General features: G+C 44.9%; 1 protein-coding gene across 5 annotated transcripts in view; it reads left to right on the top strand.

Annotated features, from left to right (window-relative positions):
• The window catches only part of VAV1 (vav guanine nucleotide exchange factor 1), an 82,907-nt gene extending 69,080 nt beyond the window's left edge, over positions 1-13,827 (top strand). For all 5 annotated transcript variants that reach the window (XM_005587727.4, XM_045378441.2, XM_065536139.1 and 2 more), the window contains 5 exons: positions 4,513-4,629; positions 6,763-6,850; positions 8,720-8,834; positions 9,735-9,886; positions 13,521-13,827. In XM_005587727.4, the coding sequence (XP_005587784.3) occupies positions 4,513-4,629; positions 6,763-6,850; positions 8,720-8,834; positions 9,735-9,886; positions 13,521-13,574 (526 nt within the window). In that variant the 3' untranslated portion in view covers positions 13,575-13,827. The remainder of the gene's footprint in view (positions 1-4,512; positions 4,630-6,762; positions 6,851-8,719; positions 8,835-9,734; positions 9,887-13,520) is intronic.
• Positions 13,828-16,058: the final 2,231 nt, after the last annotated feature.

Here is a 16,058-nt window from a genome sequence, read left to right on the forward strand (position 1 = left end):
TGGGACCTGCTGACCTGGATTCAAATTCTGACCCCAACCTTACCTAGCTGTGTGACCTTGGGCTGGTAAATTAACCTCTCTCTGTTTCAGCATTCCTCTCTGGAAAATAGCTTAATGACAGTATCTACTTCATAGTGTTGTTAGGAGGTGTAAATGAGTCTGTCAAGTGCTTAGTCCTGATCCTGACACATAATGAAGACTTTATACAGCATTAGTTGTTATTATTACTACATTTAATCTGTTCTAAGATGCATGTTTTTTTTTTTCCCTTCACATTGGAACATCTCTGTCATTGAAATGGCTCTTGTGATCCACAGTATCCATCTTCGGCTGAATTTTATAGGCAGGAAATGTTCTTTCATGATGGCACATAAAAGAATGGTGCATTGAACAATTGCTGGCACCTCAGCTCTTTAATGAGCTTCTTTAATTTTCACAAAAGCTCTTTGGAAAATAGATTTGATTCTCACTCCCTGTTCCCTACTTTCTTCTTTTCTTCTTCTTTCTTTTTTTTCTTTCAAAGGAGGCTGAGGAGGGGAAGTGACTTACTTAACGTCACATGGTGAGGATGTGATGGAGATGGGATTTGAACCCAAAGCCTCAGTGCCTCGGTTTACCATCTCTTGCTAGTAATAAAACACAGCATGATTATGCTCCCATCTTCTTGTCGCCCAGGCTGGAGTGCAGTGGTGTGATCTTGGCTCACTGCAACCTCCACCTCCCAGGTTCAAGCGATTCTCCTGCCTCAGCCTCCTGAGTAGCTGGGATTTCAGGCACCTGCCACCACACCCAGCTAATGTTTTATATTTTTAGTAAAGACAGGGTTTCACCATGTTGGCCAGGCTGGTCTTGAACTCCTGACCTCGTGTAATCCACTTGCCTCGGCCTCCCAAAGTTCTGGGATTACAGGTGTGAGCCGCCACGACTGCCTGACGCTCCCATCTTCTAAGTGCCTACCACATAGTAGCAGGTGCACTATTGCCATTTATAAAAAATGTGCATCTATGGCATCTCCCTCTTTTCAGAAGAGGAAATTGAGGCCCAGAGAGGCAAAACCAGTTGCCAAGGTCTTAGAATGCACAAGGGGCAGGGTCAGGATTTGAACCATGGTCTCTTACATTAGGACTCCTTCCACCCTTCCATGCCAAGATGCGGTCAGTGGGGTGGGGACCAGGGTGAGACCAGGGAGGTTCTCTTGTGGGTGCAAGATTTAAGGGGACGCTGAAAATCTCAGTGATTAAGGTCCATCATGTTTTAATGCAACATTAAAAAAATCAAAAGGCAAAAAAAATTCGAGATGAACAAATATCAAAATTGTAACTAAAGACAGGGTCCAATAGAGCCGGGACTAAGAGGAGGTGGGTGAGGTGAGTCGGGCAGTCAGATTCTGTCTTTATTCAAAAATTTGACGTTTGTTCATCATGGTTTCTTTGCATTCATTAAAAAAAAAAAGTTAAACACCAACTTGAACCAGATTTGCATTCATTTTTTAAAATTGAGGTGAAATTCAGCTGGACGTGGTGGCTTATGCCTGTAATCCCAGCCCTTTCGGAGGCTGAGGCAGGTGGATCACTTGAAATCAGGAGTTCAAGACCAGCCTGGGCAACATGGTGAAACCCTGTCTCTACTAAAAATACAAAAATTAGCTGGGCATGGTGGCGCACGCTGGTAATCCCAGCTACTCGGGAGGCTGAGGCAGGGGAATCGCTTGAACCTGGGAGGTGGAGCTTGCAGTGAGCCGAGATTGCGCCATTGCACTCCAACCTGGGCGACAGAGTGAGACTCTGTCTCAAAAAAAATAAATTAATTAATTAAATTTTAAAAAATGAGGTAAAATTCATACAACATAAAATTAACCTTGTAATGATTACTGGCATTTCTATTTCTATTCATATTTACATTTATATTACATATTAACATTTACATGATGTTAGATATTATACGCAATTACATATGGTTTATAATTAATACTTACTCTTTACATTGTGTATTTATGCTTATAACCTACTATATATTATGTCACATATCATAATATATATTTTTATTATGCTATTTTTATCACAAATTAATGCTTTTTATTTATATTGCACATTTATGTTTATATTATATTATACAGTATACAGTATATTATAATATAGATTTATATATTACCTATTTACATTTATATTTTATTAGATTTATATACAATTACATATAATACATAACTATTATTCTTTATATTGTATATTTACATTTATATCTTATATCACATATTATACCATATATCATAACATATTTATATTACAGATTTACCTTTATATTATGCTATATATTCTAGATAATTAACATTTGTTATTTATATTGCACATTTATGTTTATATATCATATGCATTATATAGTACACTATACTGTAGCTTTATATATTACATATTTACATTTACATTATGTTAGGTGACATAAAGTTATATATTATGCATAATTAATATGTATTATTTATAAAATGTTACATTTATGTCATATTGTAATTATATATTTTAATATACATTTACATTAACATGACATATTTACACTTATATAAAATTATATACTATGTATAATTATGTATTATGCATAATTAATATTCCTTATTGTATGTTACATTTCTATCATGTTGCACATTATACACTATAATATACATTACATTAACATGAGATATTTATGCTTATATGAAGTTATGTATTATGGGCTGGGCGTGGTGGCTCACGCCTGTAATCCCAGCACTTTGGGAGGCTGAGGCGGGTGGATCACTTGAGGTCAAGAGTTCAAGACCAACTTGGCCTGCATGGTGAAACCCCGCCTCTACTAAAAGTACAAAAAATTAGCTGGGTGTGGTGGTGTGCACCTGTAATCCCAGCTACTCGGGAGGCTGAGGCAGGAGAATCGCTTGAACCCAGGAGGCAGAGATTGCAGTGAGCCAAGACAGTGCCACTGCACTCCAGCCTGGGTGACAGAGCGAGGCTCTGTCTCAAAAAAAATTATATATTATGTATAATTATGTATTACATATAATTAATATGTATTATTTATGTTGTCCATTTACATTTATAGTATATGTTATACCATATATTTACATTTACATAGACTATATATGGTGTGTTCTATGTAATATAAATATTACATGTATATTTATATTATATTCATATTATATATTATAGAGTTATGGATAACTATCTATAATTATTATATATAGCTATCTACAATATAGATAGTTGTATATTATTATATAATGATTATGTTATATATTATATATAACTATTTATATTGAATATTTACATTCACATTATAAATATATTCATGTTACATTTACATTCAGTGGCTTTTTTTTTTTTTTTTTTTTTGGAGACAAGAGTTTCTCTCTGTTGCCTGGGCTGGAGTGCAGTGGTGTGATCTCAGCTCACTGCAACCTCTGCCTTCCGAGTTCAAGCGATTCTCCTGCCTCAGCCTCCTGAATAGCTGGGATTACAGGTGCCTGCCATCAAGCCCAGCTAATTTTTGTTTAGTAGAGACGGGGTTTCATCATGTTGCCCAGGCTGGTCTCGAACTCCTGAACTTGTGATTCGCCCACCTCGGCCTCCCAAAGTGCTGGGATTACAGGCGTGAGCCACCGCGCCCGGCCAGTGGCATTTAGTATATTTGCAGTACTGCGCCGCCATCACCGCCATTTAGCTCCAAAACATTCTCATCACCCCCAAGAGAAACCCCATCCCGGGCAGTTGCTCCTGCCTCCCGCAGTCCCCGGGAACCAAGAATCTCCTTCCCGTCTTGGCGGATTGGCCTGTCCTGGACATTTCCTACAAGTGGAATCCCACATTGTGTGGCCGTTCGTTCCTGCCTTCCCTCACTGAGTGCGAGGTTTTGAAGGCTCATCTCTATTGTAGCCCATGTCAGTGCTGCTTCCCTTTTGATGGCTGATTTTTTATTCACTGTGGTTTCTAAGAATCACATTAGAATACTGTGTGTTTTACTTATTGTCATTAGAATACTGTGTATTAGAATATTACACAATAATATTCCAATATTAGAAGACTGTGTGTATTAGAATACTGTGTGTTTTACTTATTGTCATTTACCTTGACGACTGGGTTTTTTGGCTCTCACTTACATTTTGCACCTGAGGCTCGTGATTCATTCTCCTTCCCCTACTTCTGTCCGGGTGACCACGGAGATGGGCACACAGTGAGCCTTCAGGAAATGCCCGGCGAAGCCATCGCCAAGTTCCAGAGACCCAGCCAGGCCCAAAAGGCTGAGCCATCCCCCTGAGTCCGTGTGTCAGACCTTGGTGGTGACCTACAGAAGTGGAAGCGCGCTCCCCATGTCTGGGCTCCGGCCCCTGCCTCCACGGGGCCTACCTTGGTGCTAAAGGGTTGTTAGATCCAGGCCGTCACCAGCTTAAAAAAATCAAAGGGATTCAGGGGAAAAGGCAGCCTCCATATGGCAATAGAGGGACCCGGGCACGGGGGCCGTGCCACCTCTGTCCTTGGTGTCTCTTTGCAGGTACGCAGGCCCCATGGAACGGGCAGGGGCAGAAAGCATCCTTGCCAACCGCTCGGACGGGACTTTCTTGGTGCGGCAGAGGGTGAAGGATGCAGCAGAATTTGCCATCAGCATTAAGTAACTCCTCTCTCCCTCACCCATACCCTTTTGGGGCCTGGGCCCTGCGGGCCTGGGAAAAAGGATATCCAGGTTTTACTTTATAGAAGTGTACAGTAATAACGTCCACCTTTTACTGAACCCCTGCTGGGTCCCGAGTGCCTTTCACCTTTCTTATTTCTTTTAATTGACAACCACAAGAAAGAGATATGATTCCTATAGAGGCTCAAAAAGGCTTTTAAAAATTAATTAATTAATTTGAGTCAGAATCTCCCTCTGTCGCCCTGACCTTTCTTTTTTCCCTTTTCTTTCTTTCTTTTCTTTTCTTTTTTCTTTTTTTCTTTTTTTTTTTTTTTTTTGAGACAGAGTCCCTCTGTCACCCAGGCTGGAGTGCAGTGGCGTGATCTCGGCTCACTGCAACCTCTGCCTCCCGGGTTCAAGCGATTATCCTGCCTCAGACTCCCGAGTAGCTGGGATTACAGGTGCCCACCACCACGCCCAGCTAATTTTTGTAGTTTTAGTAGAGATGGGATTTCTCCATGTTGGCCAGCCTGGTCTCAAACTCCTGACTTCAAGTGATCCACCTGCCTTGGCCTCCCAATGTGCTGGGATTACAGGCATGAGCCATCGTGCCTGGCCTGAAGGCTTTTATTTTTAACCAATTTTCATATATATATATATGAAAGATATATATATATCTTTTTCTTTTCTTTTTAATTTCCAGGAATTTCTAATTTTTAAAAATTTATTTTATTATTATTATTATTTTTTATTTTTTATTTTTTTGTGACAGAGTCTCTCTCTATTGCCCAGGCTGGAGTGCAGTGGTATGATCTCAGCTCACTGCAACCTCTACCTCCCAGGTTCAAGCGATTCTTCTGCCTCAGCCTCTTGAGTAGCTGGGATTACAGGTGCATGTCACCATGCCCGGCTAATTTTTTTGTATTTTTAGTAGAGACAGTGGGGTGGTGGGGGTGGGGCAGTTTCACCATGTTGGCCAGGCTGGTCTCAAACTCCTGACCTCAGATGATCCACCCGCTTCGGATTCCCAAAGTGCTGGGATTACAGGCGTGAGCCACCGTGCCTGGCCAATATTGTGCCCATCTTTATGTCCATGTGTACCCAATGTTTAATCCCTGCTTATAAGTGAGAACATGGGTTATTTGGTTTTCTGTTTCTGTGTTAATTGGCTTAGGATAATAACACCCAGTGCATCCACGCCGCTGCAGTACACATGATCTTATTCTTTTTTATGGCTGTATAGTATTCCATAGTGTATATGTACCACATTTTCTTATCCAGTCCACTGTTGATGGGCACCTGGGTTGACTCCAGGTCTTTGCTATCGTGAGTGGTGCTATGACGAACATACGAGGGCGTGTGTCTTTTTGGCAACACAATTACTTTTTCCTTTGGGTAGATACCCAGTCCTGGGGTTGCTGCGTCAAATGGTGGTTCTATTTTTAGTTCTTTGAGAAACCTCCGAACTGCTTTCCACAGTGGCTGAACCAATTGACATTCCAACCCACAGTGCAGAAGAATTCCCTTGTCTCACATGTTGCTGAGTTTGTAATTTCGTTTTTATTTTTGGCTCCTGTGAATTTCCCTTACTTTTTTTTTTTTTTTTTTTTTTTTTGTAGAGCTCAGCATTTTTTTTCTCAACATTTCTAGGGTTTTTTTAATGGGAAGAGGTTTTTGTTGTTGTTGTTTTTTGTGTGTTTGTTTGTTTTTGATCTAGTTTGCCAGATGAGCAGGAGTGGAGGTCTCCACCAAGGCCCCTTTTAGTCTATGTCTACCGTATTGACAGAAATGGGTTTCTCCTCCCTCTTCCTTTATATCCTGTGGTCGTCTATATTGGTGGAAGGGGAGGTTTCTTCCTGTCTATTCTAGAACGCTGCTTTCTTTACAAGGCCCTACTGACTTCTCAACAAACCTGTGAGTCAGGGAAGATGATTCCTCTTCTACGAGAGGAAGACATGAAGGCTTAGAGTAGCAAAGGCCCCAAGGAATGGGTTCTGTTGGGACAGCTTCAGGGTTTGGGTTCCAGCAGTTACTCTTCCCTGAAAGGGTCAAGGTTGCTTCTTCCGTGACTGGGGCTTGGTGGGGAACGGGCCTGGTCCCCGGACTCAGGGCCCGGTGACCATCTGGTTCCAGATATAACGTCGAGGTCAAGCACATTAAAATCATGACAGCAGAGGGACTGTACCGGATCACAGAGAAGAAGGCTTTCCGGGGGCTTACGGTAAGGGCCAACGTCCGCTCAACCCCAGCTTTCCAGAACCTAGGAGGACCCTCCCTGCACCTGTGCCTTGGGACCCCCTTTTCCTACATTCAAGGTGACCCCCCTTCAGTGGTACTACAGTGAAAGTGACCTTAAACTTATGTTCTTAATGATGAACAATGGGAGTAATAATGACTAACAGCAGTTGAGTATTGACAGAGCATTTAAGATATATTAATTTTTAAATTTTATTTATACATATATACATATGTTATGTATATATGTATGTGTGTATATATGTATATATACATATATGTATGTGTGTATTTAAATTTTGCTTACATATATACTACATATGTATACATACATATGTAGTATATATGTATATATGTGTGTCTCTTTATTTATATAGATAGATAGATTGAGAGAGAGAGAGAGAGTCTTGCTCTGTTGCCCAGGCTGGAGTGCAGTGGTGCAATCATAGTACACTGACTGCAGCCTCACATTCCTGGGCTAAATAATCCTCTCGCCTCAGCCTCCTGAGTAGCTGGGACTATAGGCATGCACCATCATGCCTGGCTCATTAAAAAAAATTTTTTTTTGTAGAGATGGGGACTTGCTTTGTTGCTCAGGCTGGCCTTGAACTCCTGGGCTCAAATAATCCTTCTGTCTTGGCCTCCCAAAGTGTTGGGATTACAGGTGTGAGTTACTGCATTCAGCCCTCAAATATGTTATAGATAGGAACCTAATTAATCCCCTCAACCGTTTTTCTGAGTCCCCATTTCACAGATGGGCAAAACTGAGGTTTACTCCTCATCTAGCTTCACTGAATGGCAGACCCATAGCTTGTCTTTGCCTAATCTGCTGCATAATTGTTTTGGCAATAATTCAAATGCCTTTTGAATGTTCTTACTTCTGTTTGGTGCCTTGTAATTTTCAGCCATATTTTAGACATTTTTAGGCCTAGTGGTCTAAGGCATATGGTTTTTACCCATGGTCTGTGAGCCCTTGAGAAGCTGAGTCCTCTGAAAGAAAGTCCAGAATTGTGCATGCATCTATATTTTTTGTCTTAGATTTCACTCGATTCTCAAATGGATCCTTGACTCCCCCAAAGGTTAATTTATTCAACAAATCTCTTTTTTCCTCCATACTTTTTATTCTGAAACACCTTCCCCCAATTTTTAACTCCTGAAAAATTTCAGACAAGTTGTTGGAATAGGGTAATCAGTATCTATGAACCTTTCATATAGGTTTACTTTAAAAAAAAAATACAAGAGACAGAATCTTGCTCTGTGGCCCAGGCTAGAGTGCAGTGTTGTGATCATAGCTCACTGTAGCTTCAAACCTCTGGGCTCAGGCGATCCTCCTTCCTCAGCCTCCTGAATAGCTGGGACTACAGGCATGCGCTGTCATGCCTGGCTAATTTTTTAATATTTTGTAGAGATGGGATCTTGCTATGTTGCCCAGGCTGGCCTTGAACTCTTGGCTTCAAGTGATCCTCCCACATTGGCTTCCCAAGGTGCTGAGATTACAGGCATGAGCCACTGCATCTGGCCCAATGATGATTGTTAATTGTAAATTAAGGCACATGGCACCCATTGAAGGTTTCAGATTTGGCGAGCTAATTATCTGGCAAATTTATCACGAAGTGAATTAGTCCACTATTAGAAGAACTTGTTTTAGGCAATGTGGTGCCTTCCCCATAAATGGTCCTGGCTGCTCAGGAAGGTGATGAACTCCCCATCATGGGGGGCATTCAAGGGGTCACTTGCCAAAGAGGCCAGAGGCAGGGCCTGCTTTGTATGAGGAGTTGCATATGGCTCTTCCTAGCTCTGCCCCCTTATGGGCTGGCCTGCTGGGATAGCATCTGCCATGTTGTCCGCCTTCTAGGAGCTGGTGGAGTTTTACCAGCAGAACTCCCTAAAGGATTGCTTCAAGTCTCTGGACACCACCTTGCAGTTCCCCTTCAAGGAGCCTGAGAAGAGGACCATCAGCAAGCCAGCAGGTAGGAGGACTCAGACTGGGCGCTTACAGCCCCAGCCCCTTCCCATTGTGGAGGGAAAGTTTGGGGATGACACTGACACCCGTTCCAATGGGTTTGCAGAGGTCGTATCTGTGCAGTAGCAGGAACCCCTTTCCACTCCTGTCTATCCCTTCATATATATATACGCATACACACACACACACACACACACACACACATATATATATATATATATTTTTTTTTTTTTGAGACAGAGTCTCACATCTCACTCTGTTGCCTAGGCTGGAGTGCAGTGGTGCAATCTTAGCTCACTGCAACCTTTGCCTCCCACCTCCCAGGTTCAAGGGATTCTCATGTCTCAGCCTCAAAATAAAAAAATAAAAATAAAAATTCAAAAACAGTTTTATTTTCCGGCTGGGCGCGGTGACTCACACCTGTAACTCCAGCACTTCGGGAGGCCAAGGCGGGTGGCTCACTTGAGGCGAGGAGTTCAAGACCAGCCTGGCCAACATGGTGAAGCCCCATCTCTACTAAAAACATAAAAACCAGCTGGGCATGGTGGCACAGGCCTGTAATCTCAGCTATTCAGGAGGCTGAGGCAGGAGAATCACTTGAACCCGGGAGGCATAGGTTGCAGTGAGCTGAGATCGTGCCATCGCACTCCATTCTGGGTGACAGAGCAAGACTCTATCTCAAAAAAAAAAAAAAAAAAAAAAAAAGGTCTTATTTTCTAAATTTGAATGGGAAGATGATGCTGGGAGTACAGTTGTATCCCCTTACAGCAGAGGGCATCTAATACTCTGCAACGAAGAGCACTGATAACTCCTTTATCTGGAGTTACCATCTCAAGAGCTTGTGCCCCCCGACAGGGAGTGCGTATCTGCCCCAGACCCTTTTCTCAGTTCTGTTCTCTCTCCACAGTGGGAAGCACAAAGTATTTTGGCACAGCCAAAGCCCGCTATGACTTCTGTGCCCGGGACCGATCAGAGCTGTCGCTCAAGGAGGGTGACATCATCAAGATCCTTAACAAGAAGGGACAGCAAGGCTGGTGGCGAGGGGAGATCTATGGCCGGGTGAGGCAGGCAGGGCTGGGTGACAGGGGGAAGGCATGGGGGTTGACCTGGTGGTGGAGGGGACAGGAATTGGGGACTGGAGAAGGTGAGGTGTGGCTCCCGTGGAGGTCTCTCTTGGTTGGAGGGAAGGAAGGGATGCAGGGATGCCATTTATGCATTTATGCAACCTACCTGCATATATTGAGCACCTGCTGTGTACAGACATGGTGCTGGGTGCCAAGGAGATAGAAACAAGCACGGTACAAGGACTGCCCTCATGAAACTTATAATCGAATGTGGAGGACAGACTTACAACCAAGCAGTCATGACGCTGAGTGGTCAAGATTAACAAGGGTGCTGGTCACGGTGGCTTATGCCTGTAATCCCAGTGCTTTGGGAGGCTGAGGTGGGAGGATCTCTTGAGGCCACAAATTCGAGACCAGCCTGGCTAAAATAGTGAGATCCCACCTCTCCATAAATAAAAGTAAAAACATTAGTTGGGTGTGGTAGTGTATGCTTGTAGTCCCAGGTACTCGGCAGGCTGAGGTGGGAGGATTGCTTGAGTCCAGGAGTTGGAGGCTGCAGTGGGCTATGATTGTGCCACTGCACTCCAGCCTGGGCAACAGAACAAGACCCTGTGTTTAAAAAAAAAAAAAGAAAGAGGCTGGGCGCGGTGGCTCACGCCTGTAATCCCAGCACTTTTGGAGGCCGAGGTGGGTGGATCACAAGGTCAGGAGATAAAGACCATCCTGGTTAACATGGTGAAACCCCGTCTCTACTAAAAATACAAAAAACATTAGCTGGGCGTGGTGGCGGGTGCCTGTAATCCCAGCTACTTGGGAGGCTGAGGCAGGAGAAAGGCGTGAACCCAGGAGGCAGAGCTTGCAGTGAACCAAGATCATGCCACTGCACTCCAGTCTGGGTGACAGAGCGAGACTGTATCTCAAAAAAAAAAAAAAAAAAAAGAATAAAAGAGATTGTGGTGGAAAATCGCAGGGCAGCGTGGGAGCACTGAGGGAGCCCCTGATCCACCCTAGGAGCAGATCAGGATGACTTCTGAAAGGCCAAACTGATTAACAAAGGATAAATAACGTCATCCAAGTGAAAAGGTTGTAGATGTGTTGGGGGAAAGTGTTCCAGAGAGAAGGACCAACGTGTGCAAAGGCCCTGGGGTGAGAGGGTGATTGGCATGTTTGGAAAACGTCGAGGCAGGAGGCAGGGATCCGTGTCTGTCTTGCTCACTGCAACATCACACCAGTGCTTGGGACAGTGAGTGCCTGGCACACAGTAGGTGCCGAATCAGTACTGAATGTACAAAGAGGTAGAGCTGGGACTAAACCACTGTGCTCAATTGCCTGCTTGAATTCCGACTCTAAGGAGTGGAATAGACCTTGGGGCTCTTCAAGTCCACTTGTTTCTGCCAAGTTCTTATTTTTGTTCCTTGAAGGCAGAGCACCTTCTTTATTTCATCCACTGATGACTTCTCAGTCTCTAGAATTCCGCCTTGATTACGATGATTTCTTAGAAATATTTGTGTGATGATGACAAGGACAGTGGTTAAAGCTTACATTCTCCTGGGGAAAACATACAAGAAAAAATGATCTGGATAATTGCATAGATGAGGAGTTTTGTTAAAACATTGGAGGGACAGTTTAATAAGCAGTGGAGGACAATTAGGGTTTGAGAGAGGCTTTTGGAGCATTGAGGAAGGATTGGGATGTAAAGGATTCATTCATCCGTCCATCCATCTACCCATCCATCCATCCATCCACAAATCATCCATTCATCTGTGCATCCATCCATCTCAACCTATGCATCTATCCATTCATCCACCCACCCTTCCATTCACCTATTCATCCATCCACCTACCCACTCATTAAAACATTAATCTATCCATTAATCTACCATCCATCCAACATCTATTCATCCATTTCTGTCTGTGCATCCATCCATCTATCTATGCATGCAGCCATTTGTTAATCTATCTCTATATCCATCCATCTACCTACCCATCAGGCCATTAATTCATCCATCCATCCATCCAACCACTATCCACCAAAGCATGTATCCATCCACCCATTCATCTATCCATCCATCCATCCATCCATCCATCCATCCATCCATCCATCCATCCATTACCTATCCATTATCTATCTATCGATCGATCTATTATCTATCTATCTATCTATCTATCCACCTACCCATCAATCCAATAATCCATCCATTCATCTATCCATCCATCCAACAAATATTCATTAAGTATCTACTGTGTGCCAGGAACTGTTCTAGGCTCTTGGGATTCAGTGACAATTAATACAGACAAAAATCCCTGCTGGCCAGGCGTGGTGGCTCATGCTTGTAATCCGAGCACTTTGGGAGGTCAAGATGGGTTGATCACTTGAGGAGAGGAGTTTGAGACTCGCCTGGCCAACATGGTGAAACCCTGTCTTAACTAAAGATACATAAAAATTAGCTGGGTGTGGTGGTGTGCACCTGTAATCCCAGCTACTCGTTAAGCTGAGGCAGGAGAATTCCTTGAACCCAGGAGGCAGAGGTTGTGGTGAGCCGAGATCGTGCCACTGCACTCCAGCCTGGGCAACAGAGTGAGATTCTGTCTCAAAAATAAATAAATAAATAAATAAAATAAATTTTCCCTTGTAAAGCTCACATTGTAGTTGCAGGGAGGGGAACAGACAGAGTGAGATTCTGTCTCAAAAAAAAAAAAAAAATTCTCCCTTGTAAAGCTCACATTGTAGTTGCAGGGAGGGGAACAGACATAAAGCTTGTAAATAAGCAAATTATACATAATGAATCAGATGGTGATAGGTGATATAGAGAAAGATAAAGCAAAAAACGGGGTCCAGGCGTGGTGGCTCAAGCCTGTAATCCTAGCACTTTGGGAGGCTGAGATGGGCAGATCACCAGAGGTCAGAAGTTTGAAATCAGCCTGGCCAACGTGGTGAAACCCCGTCTCTACTAAAAATACAAAACAATTAGCCGAGTGTAGTGGCAGGCGCCTGTAATCCCAGCTAATCGGGAGGCTGAGGCAGGAGAATCACTGGCACCCAGGAGGTGGAGGTTGCAGTGAGCTGAGATTGCGTCATTGCACTCCAGCCTGGGGGACAGAGTGAGACTCCGTCTCAAAAAAAAAAAAAAAAAAAAAAAAAAGAAAGAAAAGAAAAAGGAAAGGGGCTAAGGAGTTTGAGTGTTGGGGCGGGTGGAGCTTGCAATTCTGAATAGAGTGGCTAGGAATGCCTTGCTGATAAAGTGACATTTAGGGAGGGACTTTTAGGAAGTAATGGGTGTGTGTGTGTGTGTGTGTCTGTGTGTGTGTGTGTATATGTGTGTGTATGTGTCTGTGTGTGTGTCTGTGTGTGTGTATCTGTGTGTGTGTGTCTGTGTGTGTGTGTGTCTATATGTGTGTGTGTGTCTGTGTGTGTGTCTGTGTGTGTGTGTGTCTATGTGTGTGTGTGTGTCTGTGTGTGTGTGTCTGTGTATGTGTGTGGTCAGCCTTGGGTATGTTGGGTGATGTGTTTTCTGGGGTAGAAGGAATAGCAGGTGCAAAGGCCCTGAGGTGGGAGGGAGCCTGCCTGGTGTGTGGAGGGGCGGTAGGAGGATGTGCGGAGGCTGCTCTGATGAACTCATCTGTTTCCAGGTTGGCTGGTTCCCTGCCAACTACGTGGAGGAAGATTATTCTGAATACTGCTGAGCCCTGGTGCATTGGCAGAGAGACGAGAGACTCCAGGCTCTGAGCCCGGCGTGGGCAGGCAGCAGGGCCAGGGGCTGTGACAGCTCCCGGCGGGTGGAGACTTTGGGATGGACTGGAGGAGGCCAGCGTCCGGCTGGCGGTGCTCCCGGGATGTGCCCTGTCACGGTTAATTTATAACACCCCGATTTCCTCTTGGGTCCCCTCAAGCAGATGGGCTCAAGGGGGTTACATTTAATAAATGGATGAAGATGGATGGAAGGCCTGGCGTCGTTCAGAAGGACCTGCCAGGAGAGAGATGGGGAAAGAGTGTGCCACACCGACAAAGCCCCTCACCAATCCACAGACAAAGCCCCTCACCAATCCACAGACAAAGCCCCTCACCAATCCACAGACAAAGCCCCTCACCAATCCATAGACAAAGCCCCTCACCAATCCACAGACAAAGCCCCCTCACCAATCCATAGACAAAGCCCCTCACCAATCCACAGACAAAGCCCCTTACCAACCACAGACAAAGCCCCTCACCAATCCATAGACAAAGCCCCTCACCAATCCATAGACAAAGCCCCTCACCAATCACAGACAAAGCCCCTCACCAATCACAGACAAAGCCCCTCACCAATCACAGACAAAGCCCCTCACCAATCACAGACAAAGCCCCTCACCAATCACAGACAAAGGCCCCTCACCAATCACAGACAAAGGCCCCTCACCAATCACAAAGCCCCTCACCAATCACAGACAAAGCCCCCTCACCAACCACAGACAAAGCCCCCTCACCAATCACAGACAAAGCCCCTCACCAATCACAGACAAAGGCCCCTCACCAATCACAGACAAAGGCCCCTCACCAACCACAGACAAAGGCCCCTCACCAATCACAGACAAAGCCCCTCACCAATCACAGACAAAGGCCCCTCACCAATCACAGACAAAGCCCCCTCACCAATCACAAAGCCCCTCACCAATCACAGACAAAGGCCCCTCACCAATCACAGACAAAGCCCCTCACCAATCACAGACAAAGCCCCTCACCAATCACAGACAAAGGCCCCTCACCAATCACAGACAAAGCCCCTCACCAATCACAGACAAAGCCCCCTCACCAATCACAGACAAAGCCCCCTCACCAATCACAAAGCCCCTCACCAATCACAGACAAAGGCCCCTCACCAATCACAGACAAAGGCTCCTCACCAATCACAGACAAAGCCCCCTCACCAATCACAGACAAAGCCCCCTCACCAACCACAGACAAAGCCCCCTCACCAATCACAGACAAAGGCCCCTCACCAATCACAGACAAAGACCCTCACCAATCACAAAGGCCCCTCACCAATCACAGACAAAGGCCCCTCACCAATCACAGACAAAGCCCCCTCACCAACCACAGACAAAGCCCCCTCACCAATCACAGACAAAGGCCCCTCACCAATCACAGACAAAGGCCCCTCACCAATCACAGACAAAGCCCCCTCACCAATCACAAAGCCCCTCACCAATCACAGACAAAGGCCCCTCACCAATCACAGACAAAGCCCCTCACCAATCACAGACAAAGGCCCCTCACCAATCACAGACAAAGGCCCCTCACCAATCACAAAGCCCCTCACCAATCACAGACAAAGGCCCCTCACCAATCACAGACAAAGCCCCTCACCAATCACAAAGCCCCTCACCAATCACAAAGCCCCTCACCAATCACAGACAAAGCCCCTCACCAATCACAAAGCCCCTCACCAATCACAGACAAAGGCCCCTCACCAATCACAGACAAAGGCCCCTCACCAATCACAGACAAAGCCCCTCACCAATCACAGACAAAGGCCCTCACCAATCACAGACAAAGCCCCTCACCAATCACAGACAAAGCCCCCTCACCAATCACAGACAAAGCCCCTCACCAATCACAAAGCCCCTCACCAATTTCTGTCTCCCAACTTGATTGCTGTTCTCTGTCATTTATTAATACAATACAACTTGAATCTGGGATATGAAATTCCTTCTTTTGGGCTCGGCGTGGTGCTTCATGCCTGTAATCCCAGCACTTTGGGAGGCTGTGGTGGGCGGATCACCTGAGGTCAGGGAGCTCAAGACCAGCCTGGCCAACGTGGCAAAACCCTGTCTCTAATAAAAATACAAAAACTACCTGATGCCTATAATCCCAACTACTCAGGAGGCTGAGGCAGGAGAATCGCTTGAACCTGGGAGGAGGAGGTTGCAGTGAGCCGAGATTGCACCACTGCACTCCAGCCTGGTCAACAGAGACTCCATCTCATAAATAAATAAATAAACAAACAAACAAACAAATAGATAAATAAAGCGGGAATTTGCCGGGCGCAGTAGCTTATGCTTGTAATCCCAGCACTTTGGGAGGTTGAAGCGGGCGGATCACCTGAGATCAGGAGTTCAGGAGCAGCCTGGCCAATATAGTGAAACCCCGTCTCTACTAAAAATACAAAAACTAACCGGGTGTGGTGGCAG

The sequence above is a fragment of the Macaca fascicularis genome, chromosome 19 (assembly GCF_037993035.2).
Source record: "Macaca fascicularis isolate 582-1 chromosome 19, T2T-MFA8v1.1".
NCBI lineage: Eukaryota > Metazoa > Chordata > Mammalia > Primates > Cercopithecidae > Macaca > Macaca fascicularis.